General features: G+C 37.0%; 1 protein-coding gene across 1 annotated transcript in view; it reads left to right on the top strand.

Moving 5' to 3' along the window:
• The window catches only part of METTL15 (methyltransferase like 15), a 98,045-nt gene extending 78,591 nt beyond the window's left edge, over nt 1–19,454 (top strand). The window contains 3 exon segments of the mRNA XM_009892707.1: nt 8,420–8,611; nt 10,690–10,868; nt 19,009–19,454. Coding sequence (XP_009891009.1) covers nt 8,420–8,611; nt 10,690–10,868; nt 19,009–19,454 — 817 coding nt within the window.
• Nucleotides 19,455–26,479: the final 7,025 nt, after the last annotated feature.

Here is a 26,479-nt window from a genome sequence, read left to right as displayed (position 1 = left end):
ATTTGTACTTTTCAACTTGCTGATGTATATCCAGAATTTCTTTCTGTATTCTACAGGGTTTTGGCAACTGAATTAAGCAGCACTTTTCTTCCTTCTAAGGCCAGTAGCAATGTCTCTTCTGAGTTCAATGAAGCACCATTGTGTCTTTAATGAAAGTATGAATTTATATGTGGGTTGTTGGGGCGTGGAGAGCAGATTTTTATAAAGATATCTTTTAAGATGCTAGTATAGAAAGAATAAGGAAATAATGCATAAGATTTATCAACTCTAAGGAAAGTTGCTTTACTACCTTTTCGTACAGTGAAAAATAGTCTTAGAAACAGAACTTGAATAATAAGATGAAGATTCACCCTTAAGAAGGGATTGTGCAAACTCTCACCAGAAGTGCTATGAGACCATCAAAACTTCTTGCAGTGGTTGTTTAAGTAATAGTAGTTATTAGGAGAATTTAAATAACAGGCAGATTCGTTAATGTATGTCATAGACACATACTGGAGCTGATGGGGCGGTGTGGTTTCATTGGCTGTGAGAATTACCGCTTAAGTCTCTTCTTGCTTTAGAGCTATGCTATAGCCTGTCTGCTTCTACTCGTGGCTGATTGGAGGTAGAACCACAATGACTGTGCTTGTAAAACCAAAACCATCCAGAAATGCTGCAGTGGGGCACGCCTGCATCAGTAGAGACCATAAATCCTTCTGTGATCTCCATTTTGTTTCAGTTATTCCTCTCAACTCTTTGATTTCTGTGATCGTGGAAAATGAGCATTTTTGAAAGCGCGTCCGGTGGTTTTGCTCCCCGATATGCCGGTTTGCCCAGCAAATCCTTCTCTCCTCTGTCGGCTTCATTTGTGCTGCACTGTGTTCCTTGGAGGTTGTGTGAGGACAGCAGGAGAGAGAGTGCAACCCAGTACAAAAAGAGCCAGAAGTGTGGAGGAAGCTGATCATCTTTAAAATTAAAATCGGTGTCAATAAGGCTGAGGTTCACAAAGAATATTTGGTAGACCTGAGATGATGATACTGGTATTCCACTGTTCTTGCATTATGTCTATTAAACTTTATAAAACTAGACCGTCCTATCGCTGGGAATGCTAACCTAACATACACCTCAAACTAAAATCCCCAGATGGGGCAATGTAAAGTCAGAGAAATATTTATGATTCTTCTGATGGATAGCGTGTTATCCTTTGAGCCGTCAGGTCTCATGAATGAAAAGCAAATCATTCTAATGGCTTGGTTTTCTTGGCACATCTGAATGATGACAGCATGTTACATATTTTGCACGTATTATGGTATAAAGGTGGCATGCGTAACAATGTTATGTATTTTATAACAAAGATTTTAACTCTGGCTAGCTGCAAATTGCATTAAATAATATAATTTGCTCTTATTACTCAGCAAGGCTTTGTGTTACTTAGAAAACTTTAGAATACATTTTTCTAAAATTTTGGTGAGGCGTATAATTTTGAAAATTGCCTCAATAATCACTAGTCTTATCCTATTAGTCTTCCATTTGGCCAGAAAGAAATTACTTCCTTAATCTATAATTTAGCCAGAGAGGAACATTGTTTATTAGGAGCTTAAATTTTCATATTTGTTTTTGACGGGATTGAACATACCTGCTATGAAGGATGTCTAATATGGTAAGATTTCTATTTCTGATGTATTCTATGGAAATGATCTTTAATATTTGTGGTTTTGATTAAATAATTGTATCTTTTCCTTTAGTTGAAACAGTGGTTATACTTGTGGTGGTGCAACACATCCCCCTTCAGGCCACTCAGTACTTGGCGTGATTTCCTTCCAGCCCAGGCGACATTAATAATGCAGTGGACCAGAATGTAACATAATGGTCTAACATGACAGAAAGAAAAGGTGGAGAGCAACGGACCAGAACACAATAGCATGCCTGGTCCCCGTGGCCCCTACTGGTTGTGTGTGCCTGGTCCCCATGGCCCCTACTGGTTGTGTGTGCCTGGTCCTTATGGCCCCTACTGTTTGAAGATAATACCCATAATTGCTCACTCCTGACAACATATGGATCATGGCCACAGAGGGAGGGGATACCGGGACCCCAAGATCTAGCAAGTTCTGGGCTTGCATAACTGGTGAGAAGTACTGGAAAATGCCATTGTCAGAGCTGGGTCGGAGTGGAAAAGTACCTGATGAAAGTCAATTATCTGACATTCTATAGGTAGCGATTCTAGTAAAGACCCTTTGAGCTCTCCTGGATCGTAGTGGGCTGTGACCGGTATCTGCCCTGAGCTGAGACGCTGCTCAGGCTGACACCTCGAGGAGAGGGCGAGAGAATCTTTCTCGAGCCTCAACTGCCGCCTGTTGAGGAACACTGATACGTTGTGAGTACTTACCTGAAATTTGAGAAAGGGAAATTTTGACTATAGGCCAGTCTCTCTTCCACCCACCTCTCCACCTATATGTTTGTGATATACACATTGGCTTTATGGGTGTGGATGTTCTTCTGTCTGTCCATGCAGGTGCAGAACTTTAAAGCGATACCTTTCAGCTCTTTAGAGTCACTCACTGTTAAGAAATTCCTGATTCTAGCAATTACAGACCTGTGTGTGTGTGTGTGTGCATGTGCTTATATGCTTTGCTTATGTGTATATGTATTCATTTGAAATCTGTGCTTTTTCCCATATGTATATGTATTTGTTTGGGATACCTTCTAATAAGTTAGTGTGAATCTTGCTGTCTTTGAATCTGTAATTAAGTCGCACTTCAGTTATTTTGTTCACTTACTTTGTAAACCTCTAAACCAGTTAATGATTAAGTGCTGCTAAAAGTCAACCTCGTGATCTACCTTAAATCATTAATAAATTTTGAATCACTGCGAAATCATAACCATGTCAAATAATCATGAATAAATTTTGAATCACTGCTAAGTTATAACCATGTCAAATATTTCCATCCATGGCAATAGTTTCTTCAATTTAGAACAGGAGTTTTTACTAAAATTGTGTTTGTGTTAGTGGACAGAATAGTGGAATGCATATATATAAAGTAAAAATGAACATGAAAGTAACGAGCAATCTGTTTTCAGGCATCCTGAAATTTTTTACAGGCATGCTTAGGAGGTGGTGAGAAACAGGTTTTGGTGCTTGGAGTCAGTAAAGCACGAGGAGCGAAGGACAACATCGTCTTATGGAATAAAAAAGGAGAGGAAGTCGTGCTGGAAATTGCAGGAGAACAATTAGAGCAGGAAATAACTACCTTCATAAGGGTTTGTATGAGAGAGAGAGAAGCCAGGCAATTGACAAGAGGGGACAGAGAAAGGCAAGCATTTTCATCTTTGGGCTAGTAGTTCTGACAGCGTAAGGTGTTCAGTGTTCTAGTTAATGCAAAAATACAGGTTAATACAAAAAGGGGTTTCTGTTGGTTATTTTTTTGGTGTGATGTCTTCAAGTTACATGGAAAGAAGTATTTGGCTTTTTAGAATGTGTGCATACCTTTCAAGTGTTCCCTACTCTGAAGCGGGAGTACGTGGTATGTAAATGTTTACCAGTTCTTAAATACTTCAAATGATATTTCTGTGATCTTAACGCACAGAATAAAATCGTTATTGTAGCTCTCAAATTTGAAAATATGAACTTACTTGGTTCTGTGGAAATTGCTTTTCATATACACTTCTTTCTGGTTTCGTGTCTTTGTTAATCAGTGGCTGAGATTTGGTTTCATAATTTTGTAGCACAAAACCCAGCCTAAACTGAACTTTCAATTCTCAAATAGATATATGGGCTTTTTCCAGAGCTACAATTAATTTTTTATAAAGCTAGGAATGTAATGACAAGGTTTGTTTATAAGTTGATAGATGTCACTTTTTTTTTTTCTTTGCGAACATGAAAACCGTGCCAATTTCCCATTTGTCCAAGGTCATTTAAAATTTTTTGCAGAATATTCAGATATGTTTTTTGAGAGGGGTATTGCACTGAGGCAGAGTAACGCTTATAGGTTGGATGCTGAAAGTTCCAGGAATTTATGACTGGAGTACTTTGTGGTTTGCTTCTAGGTGTGCGTGGCCCAGCAAAGTGGTGAGTGAAAGTCACGGCTATCTGAAGCTGCCGAGTGACCTGGGTGAAGTGAGTCAATGACATCAAACCAGGTCTGTACCAATATCCTCATTACAGCTGGTGCTAATTGGCACCCCTGTTGGCAGTCTCAGCAGAGTTACTGAATCAAACAAAGCTCCAATTGGTCTCCTCGTTTGATGTGCATTGGCAAGAGTTAGCTGAAAAAACTTTTGTTTTCCAGTTCTCTCAAAGAAACCATTTATTCTGCTTAAGTAGAAGGTAGTTTTCGCTGTTGACAAGGGATCATCGCTTCCTGACTTTCTATGTATTCATACATAGAAGTTGTAAGGGGAGCAATGGTGAAAGATCAAGAGCAAGTATTGTTATATGCGCATAAAAAATGCTGAAGCACCGTGAAAGCATAATCGTACTTTTCTGTGAAATTACTCGAATGATTGATGTCACAGCAGCCTCTGTGACAATGGAGAGAAACTAGATAAGGGAAAAGATTTTTCTCTGTTTATTTTGTAGAAGCTATATCCATGCTTTTCTTTTTTCCTGTGTGCATCCCTCTCAGCTGAGTAAAATAAAAAGGAAATATTTTTATAAAGCGTTGTAGAATACCAGAGGTTAACTGAAAGCAGAAGAGCCTGGAATACATTAGGAAACTTCGAACTCTTTCTCGTTCTGCTCTTTCATATAATTGAGAAGTGTGGATCCAGTGCCGTCTATCAGAATTACTATGCTATGTGTCATAGAATAATATAATGAAATACTGTGTTATGACTAGAGCAAATGATTCTGAACCCAAGGTTCCCTGTTATTTTCCCACGGTAGCAATCAGTACAAGAATTCTGCAAACTCTTGAGGTTATTGCGCAATAAAATCGATTAAGTTCCCAACATTCTCCAAGAAAAAAGTATTCAAGATTTTAAAAGAACACTGGGAACATGGACAATCTAGCCAATTTAAAAAATAATTTAAAAAAGTTATTTCAGCTCTTCATAGTCATTTTATGTTTCTAAAATGCTCCGAATATGTAAAGTGCTGTTCAATTAATATTTTAAAATATTTTCTCTTAAGCAAGACAATATGATTTAGTTAGATTGTAACCTTCAAAGATCACCTAAAATGATTAAAATATTCTCTATGTGACCCTTTGTAGTCTCAACAGCTTTTGATGGTATCCCCAAGACCCACCTAAAACCCTCATTCAGTCTCGGTCTGTAATGTTTTGATATGCTCTCTCTCCTCAGGCTTTTTTGAGCTATAAGCTTGGCTGTTTTATTTGGTGTTTAGGGATGTTCCCTGGTTTAGCTTTCCTGCCTTTTCCGCTAAGCGCTGTTTTTGCAATATGTTAAGACAGAAAGGGTAATAGACAGATTTTCACACTAGACAAGTATGGTCATGGAACATAAAACTTCTAATGCCCAAAGAAAACATTGGAACACTGAAAAAGAAAGCAAAAAGGGTTTCTGCATACCTGGGGAAAGCAGAAGGCATGTGACTGTCGGAAATAAGCACTTTTAGCGTAAGGTACACAGATTTTATTATTTATTTGAGGTTATTCTGGAACCAAGATTTACAGATGATATAAACAACCGTCTGAAGGCAGAAGGGACTGAGGCTAAATTAAGCATTTTTAGTGAAAATCATGTGTGTTATAGGCAGTTATTATTTGAACATAGGTGCAAAGAATAGTAGACAAGGGAAGGCTTTTATTATGTTCTAATAAATACTTCTGAATGCTTGATAAAATATTTTTCTTTAAATAACTGTCATGATTATAATCTAATAGATTAGTCCTTATCGTCACTATCATCATTGTAACTATCCTATCAAAAGAAGTGTTGATATTTTTATTTCCTTTCACAAGATAATAAATCTTTCCTAGCTGTGTACTTGGTTTGATTAATTGAAATGTATGAGACGCCAAAGCTGCTTAAAATTGTTTCTCCTAGTCCGCAAAGAAACAGGAATTCAGAGAACTGGCCCGAACATTTTAATATAATCATTATAATCTCATGAAATGCATCTATTTTTAGTCAAGATTTATATTCACCAAGACACCTATTATGTCCACTATTGATACACAAAATGCAGTGTATATCAAACGGGTTCTATACAGAGGCTATAATTTCACAGAGCTGAAAGGCTGACATCAAAATGTCAATCTAATTCTTCTTCAATCTCTTTTTATTTGCAAGCTCCAAAACATTTTCCAGCTGAAGCATCTCTCTACTAAAGAGCAAATTTCAACTTACTTCAAGTATACTTCTTTTTTAATTACCTTTTCCTAATCGCAGAAGGTTGGCGGGCCACAAATCAAAGGCCGCTGTCCCAAACATCTCAGCCATCCCACATACTTATGACTTGTTTAAAGAAACATAATCGAATCTCTAGCGAGTTATAAATACAGTTCAAAATACTGTAGCACAGCACAGCTCTGGTTCACAGCATGGATTGCTGTCTGCTGGGGGAAATAGGCGATGGCAATTTGTAATTTTTTCCAGATCTCATTTATTTTCATCTCCCACATACAGAATTGTAAAGTCAATTTGTTTGCACAATTGTACAGTTAGAAACACTGTCCAGTTGGACAAAGTGGTACAGATTTTCAAGAAAATTCCTCTCATTATATTGAGGGGAAATATAATCTCAAAGCTATAACCATATAGCTTAAATTGGTTTAAGTTAAGTGGATCGTTGTGCTTTTCAGGAACTGTCAGTTCTTATTAAGCTGAATAGTTGAATTTAATCATATGCTGGATAGTATTCAATTCAGAAACTCATATGTGTGATCACGGTATCCCTCATGAAATCTGTTCATTCAAGGTATTTCCTGGGTTTTGTGCTATGTTAAATAGGTTGATTCATTCTGCTCTAATGAGTATACCATTGTGTAACTGAACGTTCTTCCATATGGTTGCATTCATAACGTCTTCCTTTTAACAGAGCTTTTTCTTGCCCCCTGTTTCTCTCCCCCCCTTGGTAGCATTTTCTCGCTCCGGTTGGATGGGCGCAGAAAAGGTTCCGATTCCCTGGTCATACATTTTTTTAAAAACTCTCGCCACTGGAGTTGACTAAATTACGTCATGGTGCCAGTTGTCCTGATGTTAAACTGACCTGAAAGAAGGATTAGCCTTAAGATTATATTTTGAAAAAGTTCGTGTGCTTTTCGGGGTTTTGTTTTTGGTTGGGTTTGTTTTTGGTTTTTTTTTTCCAAAATTACTGTAACACCGAAGTGTCAAAAGATATATGGGCAACTGTCCTTTTGTAGCTGAAACAGTTAAAGGAGTTACTGTCTCTGTCCATTCCCTGCTGCCCATGTAACTTAGACAAAATTATGTGAGTTAAGCTGGTGGACCTGGTGGTAGTTTGAATGCTAATCTGTGGTGCTGACAAACAGTTATCCCGACCGTCATCAAAACTCAGATGTGGAGGCAGTAGCTGCTTGTTAGGGGCAGAAATATATTGTGTTTGCAGGTACTGCTTAAAATCGCAGCAACACATTGATTAATCTTTTTAAATCTTTGTGAAATTCACTGACGTTTTGACAGAGAGATAAAATATTTGATTGTAAGTCACCTTATATATAAACAAGAATCAAAAGTCCTGGTGTAGATGCCCAAGAAAGTTGGGCGCTTCAGAGATGTGTCATCTTCTCCCTTGCCATGCCACTTTCCCTTCCCACTACAGGAATATTAAGCAAGAACCACCTTAAATCTAAGAAAGAAGAACGTTAAGCACAAAGATGCATGTGAAGCTCTGCTCTCCCCGGTGACTGGGTGCCTGAATCGAAACTACACTGAAGTATTTTATCTGTTTATGATCCAGCGCACCTAATTTCGCCCAATTGTTTTTGAAACAACAAATACCACTACAAAAACCCCCACAAAACACCAAGGGAAAAAAAGTGTTTGTCCCGTGGCAGGAACCCAGGATTTTTTTTCCTGGCTGGTCAATAGTAACCACAAGGCTGTGCGGTCGTGTTCCATCTTGTCTGCTTCTCCTCTGGGTCCGAGAACTGTTCGTTCTTTCCTGCACTTTGGTCTCCCTCGACTAAGGGCGCTGCTCAGCGCTGTGCCTGTCCTGCTGGTCAGGGCGTTCCCATTGAATGTGGAAGGTGTCCCTTTTAGTTCCTGCGCGTTGAAAAAATGAAGTTTTAGTCGGGTTTCCATTTTTCCTTGAGATCAAGTAGGAAGGGAGTGAAGAGTTGCAGAAGTCGGCGCTGATGGGTGGGTTGGACTAGTTCTCTTAAACTATTACTTTGGGAATAGCTGTAGTGCTATTGATGAGACAATGAGAACTACTATGTAATTCCTGCTATACAAGGGGAAGACACTGCACTGTTATACTTAAAAATGAGGTTATTTATTTGTTCTTTTCTTGCAGGAACCAGATTCAAGCTCTACTAGGACCATTCAGCCAGTCAGAGGCTTTGTTAATCTCCTCTGGAGTTGAGCCGGGGACTCTAGATGGAGTTCTCTTGGACGCTGGCTGTTCTTCTATGCAGTTTGATACACCCGAAAGAGGTTTTTCCCTGCAGAAGGACGGACCCTTGGACATGAGGATGGATAGTGACAGGTACCTGTTAATAAAATTTCTCCTGGAAACTCAAAGACTGTGTGCTCAGTAACCCCCGTGCATTTTATTTTCCCTTAAGTTGAAGAATTCTCATCATCAAACCGCATCTAAGTTTTCACGACTATACTGTCTTTCTTTTGCCACAAAGCCTTTTTCGATCTTAATACTTAGAACTCTGGTTATCGTCTTTTCCTTCTTGGAAATAAGAGGAAGGTTCCAGTGATGAGTAATTAAACCAGTAACATTTTTGTTAACTATAGCATTAAAATTCTACAGTTTTGGAGTGTATGGTATAGAGTTACAGAGGCATCTTGCTTTCAGAGGCCTGTCTTCTCCCTTTCATTTCCGTGGTTTCTCAGACTGTACTTGATCTACAGGCTCACAAACCCTCACTGCAGCCCCTTTCCTTTTGTGCCGCACTTACTATTTGTGGAACCTTCAGTTGCTCCCTCAGGAAAGGAGCAACCTCCCTCTTTTACTGCAATGGCCATCTGACCCAGTTACTTCTCTCTAGAAGAAAAGTAACATAAAATAAATAAATAAAATCCCATCCATGATATCTCCAATTGAAATCAGATAGCAACATTGCTTTTAACACACTAGTATAATGTTGTCTTACATGCCCATGGATTTATTCTAAGCTTTGCTTAGCAATATTATAAGCTTCCTTTCACATTGTGTAGGAGGCACATCAGGCTTACTTAGTTGTCAAATTAACAATTACTAAATAAATCACCTCTATTTAAATTATTAGAATTGGTGTTTAATACGTTCAAGAGCATGCAAATCAATGGTGGAATGATTAATTTCTACTTATGTAGCAGTTTTCCTCTTCAGACAACCCGATACGGTTCTGTAGCATTGTGCCTTTTACATGAACATGATGTCTGGTTTAAAGATAATGGCATTAATTGCATAATGCATTACTGGGAGAATGAACATCTTTGCTTTGTGTTTTGATGAACCTGTAGTCTTAAGAAATGTCATTTGATCTTTCATTGCTCACACAGAGGCAATGGGAAGCCTCAGTTTCTAGGGAATTATCTTAACACATTAATGTTAAGTCTTAACACGGGAAATATCATGATAATTGCTTTTTCCAGTTTTGTGTAAAAAGCTCACGTGATCCTCCAGGGATTTAGCCCTCAGATTTCAAGAATCTGAACTCCAGGCTTGTTTTTGCATCATGAGAATACATACATGGAACAGGAGCACAAGAACAAAGGATACCTGTGGCATAACAGAAGCCTTACGCTACAGTTGTTGCTATGATACTACTTGCCTCTGATTTCTAAGTTTTGTTATCTTTTGTAAGATACTGCAGGAGAGTAATAAATGCCTGAAAAATATTCTGCACATTCATGTATTTATAGAAGAGAATTTATTAAGTAGGTTGTATGTTTTCTCCGAATATTAAACCCATGTATGATGTTCATAAAATACCTTGAACTATTTCAATAGTGAAGTGACAGAGATTTTAAAAAAAAATAATGTTTGGCTTATAGTGTTTATATTCTAATTCCTGCCATTTGCAATATTATGTCATTTCTGTTCTCTCAAAACAGTACTTGGATATAAATTCTTATGCCTTTTAGTGAAAAGTAAAGTCAAATTATTTTCATGAGCAATTGTTTTCATAGCGGGAGATGTGAAAGAAAAGATCCTTGAGATCAGTTCTGAGTAGAAAACAACGTATAATGCAGGGTGACTAAAATGAACCCGTAAGGGGCAAGTTTATATTCTAAAGCTGTCTAAATAAAAAGTCACACAGCATTTCCACTTTAACATGATACCGAAATGTATTTATTCTTGTCAACTCATTAAGCATAGCTTATGATAATAGTTGGAAGTTTTAGCTGTTCTAATTGATGTTAAGGAACAGACTCCATTTAAAGTAGCAAGGCAAAGGATTTAAAAGGTGCAATCTGTTTTCATAGGGTTGCTGTCTCTTATTTGAAAACCTCAAAGGCACTTGTATGCAGTGTGTGTGTTTGACTTTATGTCTCAATGCTATGAAGCTTCACCTCTTGTCAATGAAAACTGACGTCAGTGAACTAATTGGCTCTTCTTGTGCGTAGGTACCCTGACATGCCCACTGCTGCTGATGTTGTGAATGCTTTAGATCAACAGGCGCTTGCGTCCATCCTGAGAACGTACGGGGAGGAGAGGCACGCCAAGAAAATCGCTTCAGCCATCGTTCAGGCACGCAGCATATACCCCATCACCAGAACTCAGCAGCTTGCAAGCATTGTTGCAGGTACCCTCATTAATTCTTCACAGTGGCTGAGGAGAAAAAATACTAATCCCCAAAGTCCCAGAGGGATCTATTTGTACTTGAAATCATGCAGGATCTAATCCTGCCTATTCTGCTCTGATGTCAGCTCGCTCTTTTTTTTTTTTTTTTTTTTTTTTTCTTTTTTTTAAGCTCCCGCTTTTTATATTGTAGTGTGACGATTAGTTTAATAGATTTTACATGAAGTGATTTATCATTTTGCCAACCAAGTTGAAACACAGAATGACAGCAGCCCAGGGAATTCTTTATCCCAGCTATTGATAAGCCTTCAAATATCAGATACGTCATATACCTCTCTTAGTTTTAAATTTCTACATTTTAGTATTTTGAGGGGAAGTACCATGGCAGTTTCCAATTATGAATGAAATCAGGTTGTTTCTGTCTGCTTAAAGAACCAGGGAGCAAAAAACAATGCAATACGTAGCTTGCTTCACCTTGTGAATGCCAACTAGATCAGCCTGAAGCGACTATTGAAACGCTTCATCTTACTTGCTCTTCACTGTAAACAACTTGAACGAAATGCAGTTAGGTGGGAACTGTGCTCATATCGAGAACCTTCATGTTTGTGTTCTCAAGTAAAAGTTTTCAAGGAAAAATGTAAAACACAAATCCTGTTCATTAACATTATAACATGTAATGTTGGGATATTTTTATTTTTTTTAACCAAGAAATGAAAATTACTGGGTCTTGTCAAAATAAGTCTAAACTGCTGACTCCTTTGAATACAGATCTTTAAAATGACTATCAAAATTTAACATTTGCTAAAGAATCGTGTTAAAAGTTTTATCTGTATCCTGAAGACTTTTTAAAAAATTGTGTAGTCGTAAACATTTGTGTGCCTTACTATTAATCGCCAACAAACAAATTAAATGGTTTGGATTTGTCTAAGTCAGGATTCCGGAGCAAACTATCCAGTCAACCGAGGCCGTGGGTTTAACTGATATGATTAAAGGGCCTGAAGACACGGCTGTTGTAAGCTCCTGCTGTAAATACAGTGAATGTGAGGAGCAAGCAATCTTAAAAAACCCAAGAGGAATAAAGACCGAGTCTTTTACAAAACTTGAAGTTACATTTTTAATATAGTCATTGTCATCAATATCACGAAGTAATAATTTACTTTTTGTCACATGTATCTCATGCTTTTTGAAAAACTGTTGATTAGAACAGTGTACCATTATTGAGATGGAAGCAACTGTATTGCTGTGCTAAAGGTGTAATCTGTTACAGGCTGTAAACAAGCAACTCGCTTCTGAACTAATTTTGTGCACTAGCTTGAACTAAGAAAATAAAAATACTAGTGCATAAATGACAGTGATGGAAGATCCCTTCATGTTTAGCGTGTTGCATGTGAGTCATCACTTAATGGTCACTTTCTGTGACAATGAGAAGGATTTTTTGTTCTCACTTTAAACTCTTTGCTATATTTGAAGAGCAGCTTGATACGTGAATCAGGTATGTGTCAGATAGTATACATGCCAAAGACAATGAATCCTCCACATATCTGCCAAGACAGTAAATATGTATGTTTTGTGTGCTTTTTTTGTTGGATTGGGTTTTTTTCTTTAACTATGCAAGAAGTTAAAACAATTTTAGGACAGTTACGCTTATCCCTGTTTGGGCAGAACTTCTTCCAATTTTAATTTGATTCCTTCGGTAAAGAAGCACAATGGTGGATCCTACTACGTTTTGAACTGATTATACCTTAAGAAAATTTCTGCATGATTAATAACTATAATATGTTTTGTTTAATTTATCACCTATCATCAATATATATACTTATGCAAAATGATATCCATGAAGTTATTGAGGTAAGCCAGAGCTAAAGTGCCAGAGACCACAGCTACAGGATCCTTCTGGTGGCACAGTGCAAAAAAACCTCTAGTTCAGGACTTTACCAGAGTGAAATCTATGACCTATTAGTTAAATATCAGGTCCTTTAAAAAATAAATATGAATTAGAATAATAAACTCTTGCATTTTAGATTTTGCAGGCTCTATACAAGCATGATTATTTCTCCAGAACAGGATCAATTTTTTTGCCTAGTATAGAAGCCAGAAAATAAGCAAAAAATCTAGGCAATGATGCTGGGTATTTATGTCTCTTTCTCTGCTGGTGTCGGTGTCTGAGAATTCACATATAGTCCGTATTTCTTTCACGTTATACATTACTGTGGCTTCAGAGTTTCTAGAACTCCAAAGTTTTGCGTTAAGGTCCAGCTGATAACCAGAATCCCAGTGAATCGAGTTTTGAACTAGCCTGAAATTGGAAAATTTCATTTTAATTTATAGAATGCTAAAATTCTGGTCTTTCCTACCACTCCCCAAAAGGTTAGAGCATGTGTTGCTGTTGCTAATTGGTTGGGACATAAGACTGAAGGATGTAATTAAAAAAAACAACCAAACAAAAACCCCCACCCAGCTCCACAATAGTTACAGAACAATCAGACATTTCTAAAATTCGTATTAGCAAAAGTTATAATTTTAAGGTATAGCTGGAAAAAAAAATATAAATAGATTTGTATGTCAAGATTGCCCACAAGAGCTTGGGACTAACTCAGGTATCCAAGTGATTTCTTGCTCGCCTTTGTTCCAATTCAAGAAAATAATTCTATTTCTTAACATAGAGCCTGAAAGTTATCTCTCTACATACTGTGCCAATGAATAAGTTCGTACAAAAAAAACCTAAAAAAAGTTTGGCTTTTTTTGTTTTGTTTTTCTAAATGTTGTCTAAAAGGATTCTGAGCCATTTAAATAAGGAGATCTCTGAGAGCTGTGGAGACTGCAGTTTGCATAGGGAAAAAGGAGGAGTTTTCTATTCAGTCATGTGAACATCATCTATTTGTGCAGCAAAATCAAACTCCACTCACTGTTTATAATTTTCACACAGCTATCTGCAATGATGAACGCTCTGTAAATACTAAAGATCAGTAGTTCTCAACTGAAGGGCTGTGAATAGATATGTGGAAGTCGCTTAAGAAGCACTTCCTAATGGCTTTTGCTGAATTTCATTGAGTTGTTTAGAAACAATAGGTTTAATTCGATGTGCAGGAAAACTGGTTAAAAATAGTGACATTTTTAGGATGTAATTTTAATATGCTTTTTCTGTACAGCTGATGATCTATTTTTTTCTTTTCAGTGGGTAACATACCTTGTTACCTATTAGTTTTTGTTCAAAATTTCATTTTTCTCAGTGTTATTTAGATACATAATCTATTAACAGATCATTTTGAGATCATGTAATCATTCAGATTTAACTTGAAAGGAATTGATGATGAGGTATTACAGAAATTGGAAGTTTAAAAAGAACTTTAATGGGTAAAGCCAGTCTCATTCAGATTGGTTCACATTTATAGACTTTAATTATCAGTTTGGAATTTGTAATATTGCCTGAATTTCAGATGGGTGAGAATTAAAACTGTACTGAGGGAGCCTAGACAAAAGGACATTAGTTGCGTCACAGCAACTTATTAAATGCAATGCTAATTCAACAGACGGATTCCTGCAAACAGGTGCACTATCTGAATTAATTTTTAAACTCTCCCACTCTCATACACTCTGGGGACTTTAATAGTTCATATTGACAGGCACAACACGTTGCTAATTCCATTCACAAGCTTTAAAATTTCAATGCATTTCAGTATGCGAATCTATTAGATTTTTTAAAGTCTAAGTAGCATCAGGGCATCCCAAAACTAAAAATGGTAATTTCTCTCACTGGGATTTCAAACCAGTCATCTAGCCAGAAGTGTGGTGTTTTTATGAATGAAATTCATTTTACAAGCTTCCCATACAGATTTTTTTAATATTTTTGTACATTGTGCCACCTGGTACAGGGAAGGATTTTCTGTTCGTGTCATGGTAATTGGAGGGGGCTGGGTGAGAGATTTTGTGCCTTAGCAGATAGCTCAAGTAGGTTTTTATTTAACTGTACCTGAGGACTAAGGGTTGGGTAAGAAACCTTTTCACCCCTGGAACATAGATCAAAATCTACTGCCTTTACTAAAAAAGATGAAGGCTAGTGTGACACAAGTCACTACCACAGATTACATTCATTAGTTAATCCCAGTCTCTGAAGATAGACCAGTTAAATCCTTGAACTTGGAAGTGGTTTGATTTCAGTTTTGGTTTGGAGGAGTTTGGTTGCATATAGCTGCAAAGCGATGGTGTTTCTTTACCAGTTTCCTGAATATTAGTATTCTGTACGGTTATATATGACCTGCAGTGCTGTTTGCCTGTGTTCAACTGAGGCAGGTAAGGTGGTATTATGCTTACAGAATAAGGTTGTGTTATACTTACAGAATATATCTGGTTTTTAATTTATTTTTCTTCAGTGTGTGATAAATTAATTCACAGTAATAAAATTAATGACACAGTTAATCGTCATAGGAGGTTATTGCAGGAAGACACTGCAGGTAACAACTATGGCAGGACAAATGGAAGAACCTTCCAAAGACCTGTTAGTGTCCTGGTCGTGGATCCAGAGGAGGACCACAAAAATGATCCGAGGGCTGGAGCCCCTCTGCTATGAGGACTAGCTAAGAGAGTTGGGGTTCTTCAGCCTGGAGAAGAGAAGGCTCTGGGGAGACCTTATTGTGGCCTTTCAGAACTTAAAGGGGGCTTATGAGAAGATGGGGACAGACTTTTTAGTAAGACCTGGAGTGGTAGGACAAGAGGTAATGGTTTTGAACTAAGAGGATAGATCTAGACTAGATATAAGGAAGAATTCTTTTATGCTGAGGGTGGTGAAGCACTGGTCCAGGTTGCCCAGAGAGGTGGCGGTCGCCCCATCCCTGGAAACTTTCAATGTCAGGTTGGACGGGGCTCTGAGCAACCTGATCTGGTTGAAGAACTCCCTGCTCATTGCAGGGGGGTTGGACTAGATGACCTTTAAAGGTCCCTTCCAACCCAAACTGTACTCTTCTATTGTATTTAGATTTTTTGCAAAACCAGTTTTAAAGTAGATCTTTTTATCATCCTTGTTCGTTCAGAAACATAAAAGATGTTTCGGTGACATATAAGATAAATCTTCCAGCATTTTACTGAAATTCCAGTGAGATTGACTGTGGAAATTTAAATAAAGGATCTCATTCTAGGCTTCTGTTTTTATGGTTAGGTCCCAGTCAAGAAGCACGCTCAGTTTTGTACCTAAATTACATGCTGTACTCTTGTGGGTTGGCTTCATTTTTATCTGTGATACTTTTGGAAGCTGGAATACTCTTTGAATATCAGAAATGGATCATCCCCAGAAAACCAGCAGTATTTTTAGAAAATACTTACGCTGCTAAAATATGATAGTTAAAAATTCTGGATCTGCTTTGAGAGGTGAACACCAACTCTGGGTGGTAACAGCCCAAAACTGAACGTATAAAATTGGTTCTCTTGAAGCCTGAGCTGTAAATTTTTCAGCAAGTGGCAGGAGAAAGGAGGTACTGCTGGAAGTGTGTAATAGAACAATACAGGTAGAATTGAAAAAATGCACCCTGTTTTCTAACCCACTAGCTTGTTAGTAGCTAATATTTTGTAAGGGAACAGTGTTTTTTCATTCCAGTTACAACTGTTTTCAGGAAAGTGAACGTGGCAGCAGCGGGCTTGGGTTTGGAAGGGGAAAGGTAAGAGTGAGGTATATTTTCAATGATTTTAAATGTAGACTTAGAAAAAGAGATAGGTTTGTTGTGTGAAATCTTTTACAAAACAAGTATGTTCTTATTCAAGAGACCGTGGTTTTTGTAATTCAATTCAAAAATACCCAGGTATCTGATGTGTCAACTTCAAGTTCCATTGAATAAAAATTCTGTTATGACGGAAACCTAAGACAGGTCTTGTGGAGAATACAAAGCGATGTATATTTAGTCACTTAGTGCACGCTATGGGAACGAGCATGCCCTGTGATATTTTTGGATACATTACATGCTGATTTTAAACCCTGCTGTTTCATTTAATAACTATGCAAGAGTTCTGAGCATACGACTGGTGTTTGTAGCTGTTAGTTGACACACAAATGGTAGTCAGTGGCTGTTTTAAGGATTCCATTTCAAAGATTCTATTTTCAGGTAGGTAAAGAAATATGGAACCGGATACTGTGCCAGGTAGTACAAGCTCAGTGTCAGTTGGTTTCTCGGGACATCTTACCTTCTGAGCTTTTGAGTTCTCCTTTTAGTTCAGCTCTTTCATCAAAACACGCTTTGTGACTCCTACAATGAGGGTGTGTATATATATATATTTTTTTTATGATTTATAGAAAGTATAGACCATGGTGCTCTCAAAGACAGAAATCGTATTAGCTAGCTAGTGTAACTTTTTCTGTAGTTTTTAGGTGATGGAGGAGCCTAGTTCCCACAGGTTATATCTGTTTACTGTGTTTCGTGAAACAGAGTTTAAAGCCACAAATTCCTGTGCAGTAGTTTGTGTTGGGAGAAGTTGATCCTGTTGCCACTTTGTCTTGAAGAATTCAGACTGTGGGGACAGGAAAGAGCCATGGCTACGGTGGGTTTCTTCAGGTAATTCAGGCACGGTTAGCCTGTCACGGTTGCAGGCACTGTTAGCGTTACAGTCGGAGGAGGCGGCAGGGAAAGTAGTTGGGAAAATGCAGAATGCAGAAACGCATCTTAGACACATCACATACATGATAACAACTTTGTTAATAATGATTGAATTTTTAAATCCCATTATTGGCCTCTCCCTTTGCTGAACACTGATGATCACTTGTCTGTTTGTGATGCTGAACACTTACAGTTTCTGACATAAATAAAACCATACCTTTAAGACTCCTAAGAATTCCACTAATAAACTATTTTGTGCCAACACACTAGATTATGATATCTCCATTAAATTTTCTTTAATCATCTGTGTAAATGTGAATTTAGACAAGTTGTTTCACAGGTACCATGTTCCCTTCTTTTACTCTACTATGTAGAATATCAATTACTTGATTATGAGCTGCATTGACTTCAAACCCATTGCTTTATTACGCTGTAGTTTAGCAGTGGCATGGAATCAAGGCATTTCAATACATACATACCAGCTGTATTGCCTTATCTCTAACGGTCCCTCTTGTTTGGAAAAATAATTCTTTCCAGTTATGCGCTAGCATTATTCATTCCATTTATCTTCGCCAGACTCCTGCGCTCACTTACATAATAGATCATAAGTTTACTCAGGTTTCACAGAACTTGTAAGACTATTGCACTTTAGTCCCTTTGATCCATCAAATCTGGCTTCTCTGGCTTTTTGCTCTGTACTCAGATAATGAAGATTCAAGCCTAAAATACATTAAATAAAGATATATTAAAGTTTCTATTAAAATTTCAGTCTGTACGGAGACTTGTGTAACTCATAAGAATTTTGGAGAAAAGAGGAGGGAGTTTTGTGCATCTAGTAAAAATTACTTAATCTGGTGATTTTTCGTGCAGCAAACTCATACCTTGACACGTTCTACTGTTTAGGCACGTGAAAAAGCAACAGTGTCGGCTGCATTGTTTAGATTTCTCAAGGTATTTTTGCGAACATTTGAGGAAATACAGGTGTCATATTAAACAATTTTTATCCCCAAACATGGATGCCTCTTTTAAGCTTTATGTAATTCATTGAAAGATACTTATCACCAGGTAGACATTGTCTTCATGATGGCTATGAAGAAATACGTAATTATCTAGAAACAGTTAAAATTGTGTGTCCGTCATATATTAACTTTTTTTTTTTCCTTAAAAGCAAAAAGCAAGTCACCACAAATACTGAACTGACACTGACTACACTGAGCTGTAAGGTGTAGGACTTATCTCGCCCATCCTCATTTTTTCCTTATTTTGGATTTAGCCATCATTCTACATTTTAATTTTGTGAAGCATTTGAGGAAGGAATTTCTGTGAAAGATACTAAGGAAAAAACCCAACACCCAACTGCAAGCCAGACCAGTTTGATAGGGTTTACTTTCAGAAATGTGAATTCAAAGCAGAAAATAGAGATATATTATAAAGAAAGAAGCTCACCATTCAGGGTTCAGTTGTAAGTATGCTTTCCTGTAAACTCACCCTGCGTGAGTGGATTAATGTCAGGATAGCAATGAGGAAATAATAAGGTATTAACATACACCTTTTAAAATTTGACAGGTGCTTTTCCAGCATCAGCATTGTATGCACGAAGAGACTTGCTTCAGAGACCTACGCATGTCGCTACCAAAACTTTCCAAGGGCTGCGAATATTTGTAAATGACGAGCTCCATGAACTCTTTATAGGGCTGAAGACGGCCGAGAAGTTTCTAAAACCTGGGGGTCACCTTGTAGCCCTCTCCTTTCATTCACTAGAAGATCGTATTATCAAACGTTTTCTTCATGGAATAGACATGACAGAGAAGTACAATCTTGGCTCAAGGCAGAAGATAAGAGAGGCTCGGAAAAATTGCTCCAAAGAGGAAGATACACGAGAACCTCCCCATGGAAAATCCAACTCAAAGTGGATCTTTATACAGAAAAAAGTTCTCACACCCCAGGCCAAGGATATTCAAACAAACCCAAGAGGAAGGTCGGCCAAGCTAAGAGCTGCAATTAAACGTTGAAACAAAACATATGATTATATAATTGTGTAATTTCCTTAAATTTTGTTTTCCAGAAGGCTAATGGGACAGATAGGATCAAACTGAAAAAATAAAGTGAAGGCTGTTAGAAAATATTTTTCTTACTCTTGTGCTTCTTTTTAATTAGGATGTAGCGTAGATCAAAAGGTAGAATAAATGTAGATATGTGGGTGCCACTAATTGTACAAAAAAGATATCTTTTTTTAAAAGAACACCAAAACCAAAGTTTATAAAAATTACAGGTGTGATGTATTTACAGTATTTCCTTTAGATAAAATTGAAAACCCTGCCATTAACAGTACTGCCATTCAGTAGATGACTGAGACAGACATATTTTTATGGGCTGGATTGTACACAGCTGAGTCAGGTGGCTGGTTTAGTCTAGAGTAAGTTTAAACTAACCTAAGAATTCATGATATATAAGTCTCTGTATCTCATTTGTTGCATGAATATCTGTGGGACAAGAGCTAGTTCTTAAATAAACTGATATCAGTATCTAATGTTCTATCCAGGAATTTGTAAATGGGCTCTTACCTTTTTTTAAAAATAAGTAAATATTTACATCTGAGTGATCACCTGGTTATTTACTGTTTATGGATTCAAAATAATAAATGCATCATAGGAAAAAAAAAAAGATACTTAAAAGCCCACTGTGTGCACTTGGACACTACGAGCAAACAGGCAGAAGATTTTTACTTGATCATTTGGATTTCTTCATCATTTGGATTTCTTCTTGTGGCCCTAACGTCTGTGCATAGATCCAGTACAAATTTTATGTGTTGATAGAATTATAATTAACTTATCAAAAAAGGGGTATTGTGGGTCTTACGAAATATTCTCCTTTATTATTATTTACAGGTGCTACTTAGGTAGGTATTGAATTATTTTTATAAAAGGCCCACTGTAACACCAGTTTCCCATTGGGGTGCTATACTAGGTATTAAAACACGTAACAATTTAATTTTTAGTGAGTTAATATGAATTGGATTTAGCTTTGGGTTTATATTTTATCTTAAAAGGCTATTGTTTTGTGGTCTTTGTATATTAAAAATGATCAGAAAGTCATGTAAGTTTTTCAACTTCTTTTGACCTCTGACTCATCTCTTTGGGGAAAAAAGGTCCTTATTTGGATAATCAAATTGGTAGCATGATTTCATTTTTGATGAAGCTGAAACTTGGCTGGTAGAATAAAAAATGCCATTTCTGGCTATAAGCTAAATCATTACTACAGTAGCTTCTGAAAAAGAACTGACTGCATCATTCCAAACTTGATTTTCATCAAGCATCCTCTTTATGTTGACGTAAATGATTACTTCCTGGGAGTTTTTTGGGTCATATTGACACAAACAAGTGGAAATTTAAGTTCATTCTCTATAATATACAGTCTATTGAAATATCTGAATATTGTATAATTTCTTGGTAAAGGTAAGTCATGAAATGTATTCTTAGGTATGCACATAACATCCATCACTAATCTGAAATAACAGTTGAATGATGGTGGACATGTCATACTTTTCTGCAATTTCAATATTTTTCCACTAGTTTCATTATACATGCTATTAAATATTAAATACAACATTCCACTTCAAATAATATTACTTACTGTTGACATCTTAGAGACAACAGACTGTACCTTAAATAGACATTTTTTCATCGAAACATCAAATATAAATGGCTAATGTTATTTTTAGCTAAGATTCCATACTGAAATGTACTCCAGTTGTAGGTGGGGAAGATTGTGCCTCCAGCATGGGCTTAGAAGAGTTGTAGTGCCATGTTGTGCGTTGTTCAGGAACACACTTGAGGAAAAGATCATCCAGTTACAGCAGAAGTTAAATATCAGTATCCCAGAAATTATATGAAAGCGTGAAAATTCCTTATGATTAAAATGATGGTTAAAATCCACACTTCTCATCTGTAATTGCAAAGGCACAGTTTCTTATGATAGTTGAACTACCATGTATCAGATTTTGTAAATACACTCCCTCAGCTGGGGAAAGTAAGAGACTTTTCTTGACCTTGAGGTTGGAGTTGCAGAGCCATGGCAGTGCGTCGGTCATTGAGCTCTTCTCTTTAGAGGATCTGTTTCTCTCCTCTCAGGGTCTTCTCACTTTCAGCTTTAAACTTGTGGTACGGAGAGTCCTGGAATTTTAACCTCTGCTTGCCTGCAAAAAGATTTTTCTGGTTTTCCCAGAAAAACCTCTGGTTATATTTAGTCAAAGTATTCTTGTGTCTTTAAGCATTTCATTTTCATTTAGTAGGTAAAGTTATGTGAAGGGCATTAGGTCTTTATGTTCTTACCAGGATACGTGTCTGCACAGCATGTCTTATATTTTCCTAACATGGTATATGTGACATATTTGTAAAACTAAACATATTTTTACCATAATCAAAAATGGTATTTAGGAAGGAGACGGTATCTGGTGGAAAATTAGTCTTGCTGAAAACCAAGTCATGCTGTCAGAATAGAAATTGTATACCATTTATAAAAACTTGCTGTTTAACCTGAAAAGAAAGAAAGAAAGAAAAAAGATTGTAGACCATGTTTACAAGGAATATGGCAATACCATGGTGCTTTGCATGACGGGAAGAGTAGAAACATCCAATATGTGGAATATTTGTAGAGGATGTCAAGTGGTAGTTGTGGAGAGACGGTGGTGCTGCCAAACAATGTGTGCGTGCAGAGCATATTGTTAAAGTGTATATCTTTTCGTGTTAGTACTTCAGAAGGGTGTGGAAAAACTTTAAAAAGTATAAAAACCAGGAATGATACTATTCATACACATTATAAGCATACTTTCTATTGAAACTATTCGAAAATGTGATTTAATTAGTTAAGCCAAGGGACTGCAAAGAGTTGATATGCTGTCAAAAGTACCTACCTGCTGAAGAGATTTGCATAGAATAATTTTTTGAAAACTAGACACTTAACCTGTGAATAAGGTTTTTATAATAAAAATAAAGCACTTTAAAAAAATATCATTTTAAAGTACAAGCACAATTAGTTGCCTGTCTAGCCCATGAGGACCTACCAACAATTAGTACTGCCCTATTGCTTCTTAAAGAAAAAATCATTTTCATTGTTTCAGAATGCAAAGGCTTAAGCCTACTGTTTTCAAGTAATATAAGGAATTAATATATCTTTCTTCAAGTTTGTTGTTTTTTGTTTTTTTTTTAAAACTGTTACAGTTGAGTAATTTCTCAGTAGTCTTTGATAGTCCCATCTGCTGAGATTGCCACTGGCCTTGGAAAAATCCCAGTCAGTCTGAAACGTCAGCTTTTGGACACATCCGTTGAGGTATTTGATAGGTGGAAGTTGGAAGGAAAGGATTCCAGACGTGGTACGGACAGGGAAAACACTGATTTCGGTAAACACTATTAGCGAGGGGCTCTTCTAGTAACAAGTATCAGAGTTTTAAATGCTGCTTTCTAGAGTAGCATTTCCATGATTATTAATGATTCATACAATTGCTCTAATATTACTCTTTGTATTGGAGAAGACATGGTATTAATTGGAGAGTATTTATGCTCCTGACCAGTGTAACAGCACAAGGAGGGAGGAAGCGTGAGGAACCGTGCCCTGAGGAAAGGTGACGTGCAGGGGTGGGATGACTGCAATGAGCAGTCTTAGACGCAGATTGTTGGTGATTTTTATTTGATTAATTTAAATTTTAAAATAACTCAGATATCAGTCTTGACTCATTGTTTGGAGTATCACTGTACAAAAGTACTGCTGAAAAACGAGATGAATTTGAATAAACAGAGAAGTAATGAACTCGTAAGCCAATTTATTGCTGCCCGTCTTACTTAACGTCTTTACCTCTAGCAAGAGTAATGAAGGGATTCAGACCTGCTTTTCTTGTGCCCCACAACCTCTCCAGGAGGAGAGTAGGATTAGGACCGTTTACACCAGGATTATAAACACTGTTCAGTGGAGTATGGGAGCCGGTCTTTATATCCATACATTTATTTTTTCATATAGCAGTTGCTTAAAACTATTCTGTAACTTAGAGTAACATGCAATTATAAGTCTTTCAAAAGTATAATGAACTGTGGAGGCCTTTTTACACCTGAGGTATACTGGAATTAAAGCAGGATTTTGTGGATTAATTAAGACTGCAGTGCTACAGTGACTCTTGGAAATAATTTAAATTAATGTAGAACGACTTCTTCCCTTCCCCTTCTCCCATCCCCTGTGGAAGAGATGAGAAAAATATGTTTAATTAAAAAGAAATAAGCAGGAAAGTTGAGCACCTTAGAAAAAACATGCAATTTATGACGAGGTTAAGCTGACATCCAATTTTAACAAAATTTCATGTATATATATGCAGTATTCTGTTACTTTTCCATTCATTGCCTAATTTTACCTGGTTGGGGATAAGCAGTAGCAGCGAGAGAGCTCAATCTCTGTACCTGGATGCAAAGCATGGTTTCTCGTGCATAATCAAAGGTAATAGTGGGAAGGTATATATGCTTCTAAATCCGGCTCTGTATGTTTTTCCTTCTGTCTCCTTTGCAGTTAGAATTATGTTTACCTTTCTGAATCCTCTGTAAGCTTATCGCAGGGTGACTGAGAGGGAAGGGCTTTTCTTTTTCCGAAAACTGTAATACCTGTCTGTCCATCTTTATTAAAATTAATGCTATTTAATACTTTTCTTTTTGACATATTTTACTGATGCCATGCCATGTTTTTCAATATTGCCATTACATCACTAAGACAGGAAAAGGGGCAAATATTTGTTCATGGGAAATCTAAGCTAAAAAAACAGAGTGAGTGATTGGTTGCCTGAATGTCTTACCATACTGACATAGCTGTTTTCATAAAAAAATACAACTTTTTCAGCGTACCTTGATCTTTAGGGAAATTAGATTTTTCCTATTGCTTTTAAAGCCTAATTTGGTTGGTTGTAATAATTAAAAACAAGATGGAGTTTGTTTTTTTTTTAATTTTTTTTTGTGTTTGCCAATTTAAACTTGACACCTTGTTTATAGCTGTCTCTTTAAAGAGTAAAACTGGAGATGCAGCTCCCTCTGTCTGTCCTGGGAATACCTGTGCTTTGTTCTTTTTGAAGTGCACCTGCAAATTATTAGAGTAACAGCATCTGTATTGTCGACATGATGATACAAGATAAAAACACGCGGAGAACTCCTTTTACAGGTCAGTAGTTGCTTTAAATTATGCTAACTGGAATTTTAAAAGAACAAAAGATGAGTCATTTTCTTACCTGAAAATACTTCAATCAAGATACCTAATTCAAAAGACAGAAAAAACCCCCAAAACTTGCACAGTAAAGATCTCAAACATGTAATTTCTTATTAGAATGAAATATATGCATATAAGAATTCTAGCTATTCGTTAGTGCCCATACAATTTTTACAGCCATATCGGTGGCAAATGTACTGCGTGTTTTTGTTGACATTCATTTAAGATACGTTTTCTGCGCTGGTGGAAAAATCTGCATAAACAGTAAAACATTAGGGGATACGACAGATACTGGAATGAAAATAAATGATGCTACATAAATCACATCTTAGAATTCATACATGCGAGAATACCTGAGTAAAAACTTAGGGTTTACTGTACTCCAATGTTGTTTTTTTTCACATGCCACATTAGTTTGAGTCTGTGGATGTGATTCTGACATAGAAAATGTAATCTGCTTTTCAGTTTTAGGTTGTCTGTGGTTTATATTTGCACTGAATGTATACTAGAGCTCAGAATAAGTGTCTGCTAAGCTTGTGATGTTAGTGTTATATATTAGCTGTGTTTATACTAATAAATTAACATAGTAACATAACATTACCAAGAGTATTTCACAAGATAGTAACTACAAAAAAATATCTTGAAGCATCGTGATATAACTTACACACTAAAACGTGTGGAAGCTTAGTAATAATTTAGTCGTCAACAACTCAGGCTAGAAAAGCTTCTTTTTTATTTCAAACTGTATTTTAAGCTCGTTTCTACACACCTTTCCTGTTAATGGTATATTTTTCTCTTTTTAATCAGTGGTAATTTCATGCTTAAGAACATCTCTTACAGACTTTGCAAAGAACTGAAATAAGAAATATTGACAGTCCCAGCTGATAAGCATCTGAAAAAGAAGATACCATAAAAACAGTTTTGTAATGTGGTGCAAAACTTATATTCTCAAGAGTAATGACGCATGCATGCCTGTTCATACCTGCTCAATCGCAGAGCCTAATCCTGCAACCTTTACTTGTGAGTATAACGTTGTTTTACACACACGTGATTTCTAAAATGTCCCGTTTCTCAAAGTTGGGATAGAAACAGGAGTTGAAATCTTGGTGGGCAATGAAAGCTGACAGAGCGGCGGTAACTCCCGTAAGCTGGTAGGTGGGTGTCTCTGGAAGCAGAAAGCGGTTGACGCTCTGCAAAACAGGGTCCGCTGGGTACGGGGCAGGCAAGGCTGAGTGCCCGGGCTCCCACCAGAGTTAACAACATGCCATAATGCTGAATTAGCAAAGTTCTTGATGTGGAGGCAGGTCCGCTGGTGTATATTACGCTGCATTTCACAATGGCCTCATAAAGGTGGCAGTGGGTTTCAGAAGACTAAAGTTAGGGAAAAAGTAATAAAGAAAAGTCCTTGGAATTGAACTGGTATATAATTTTTTTACTGCGTCTCTTTGGGGAGGGCAAAAGGGTGATGGGAAAATTATTTGAGAGTAAAGGGTGTTTAGTCTCTCCTGTTGTTGCCCCTATTAAAGGTAATAAAAAGCTTCCATTGGTTTAAAAAACATGTGAACAAGACAAACTGCACACATACTGTAGTTATCACTGTTAATCGGTCTATTAAAAAGCTATCAGGTGATGTGAAATTATCAAACAGCTGATTAATTAAATGAGCTTGGCAAATACCCTGCTGTGTAGTTGTACTGCACTTAGTGGTATTTTAAACCTAAAGTAATTAAGGGATAATTAGGGGTGTGTCACACTAGCCTTCCCACCAGGACCCCGCCAGTTCTTCTTGTGTATGCCTTAAGTA

The sequence above is a fragment of the Charadrius vociferus genome, unplaced genomic scaffold (genome assembly GCF_000708025.1).
Source record: "Charadrius vociferus isolate BGI_N301 unplaced genomic scaffold, ASM70802v2 scaffold19, whole genome shotgun sequence".
NCBI classification, from domain to species: domain Eukaryota; kingdom Metazoa; phylum Chordata; class Aves; order Charadriiformes; family Charadriidae; genus Charadrius; species Charadrius vociferus.
This window is presented reverse-complemented; position numbering and strand designations above follow the sequence as displayed.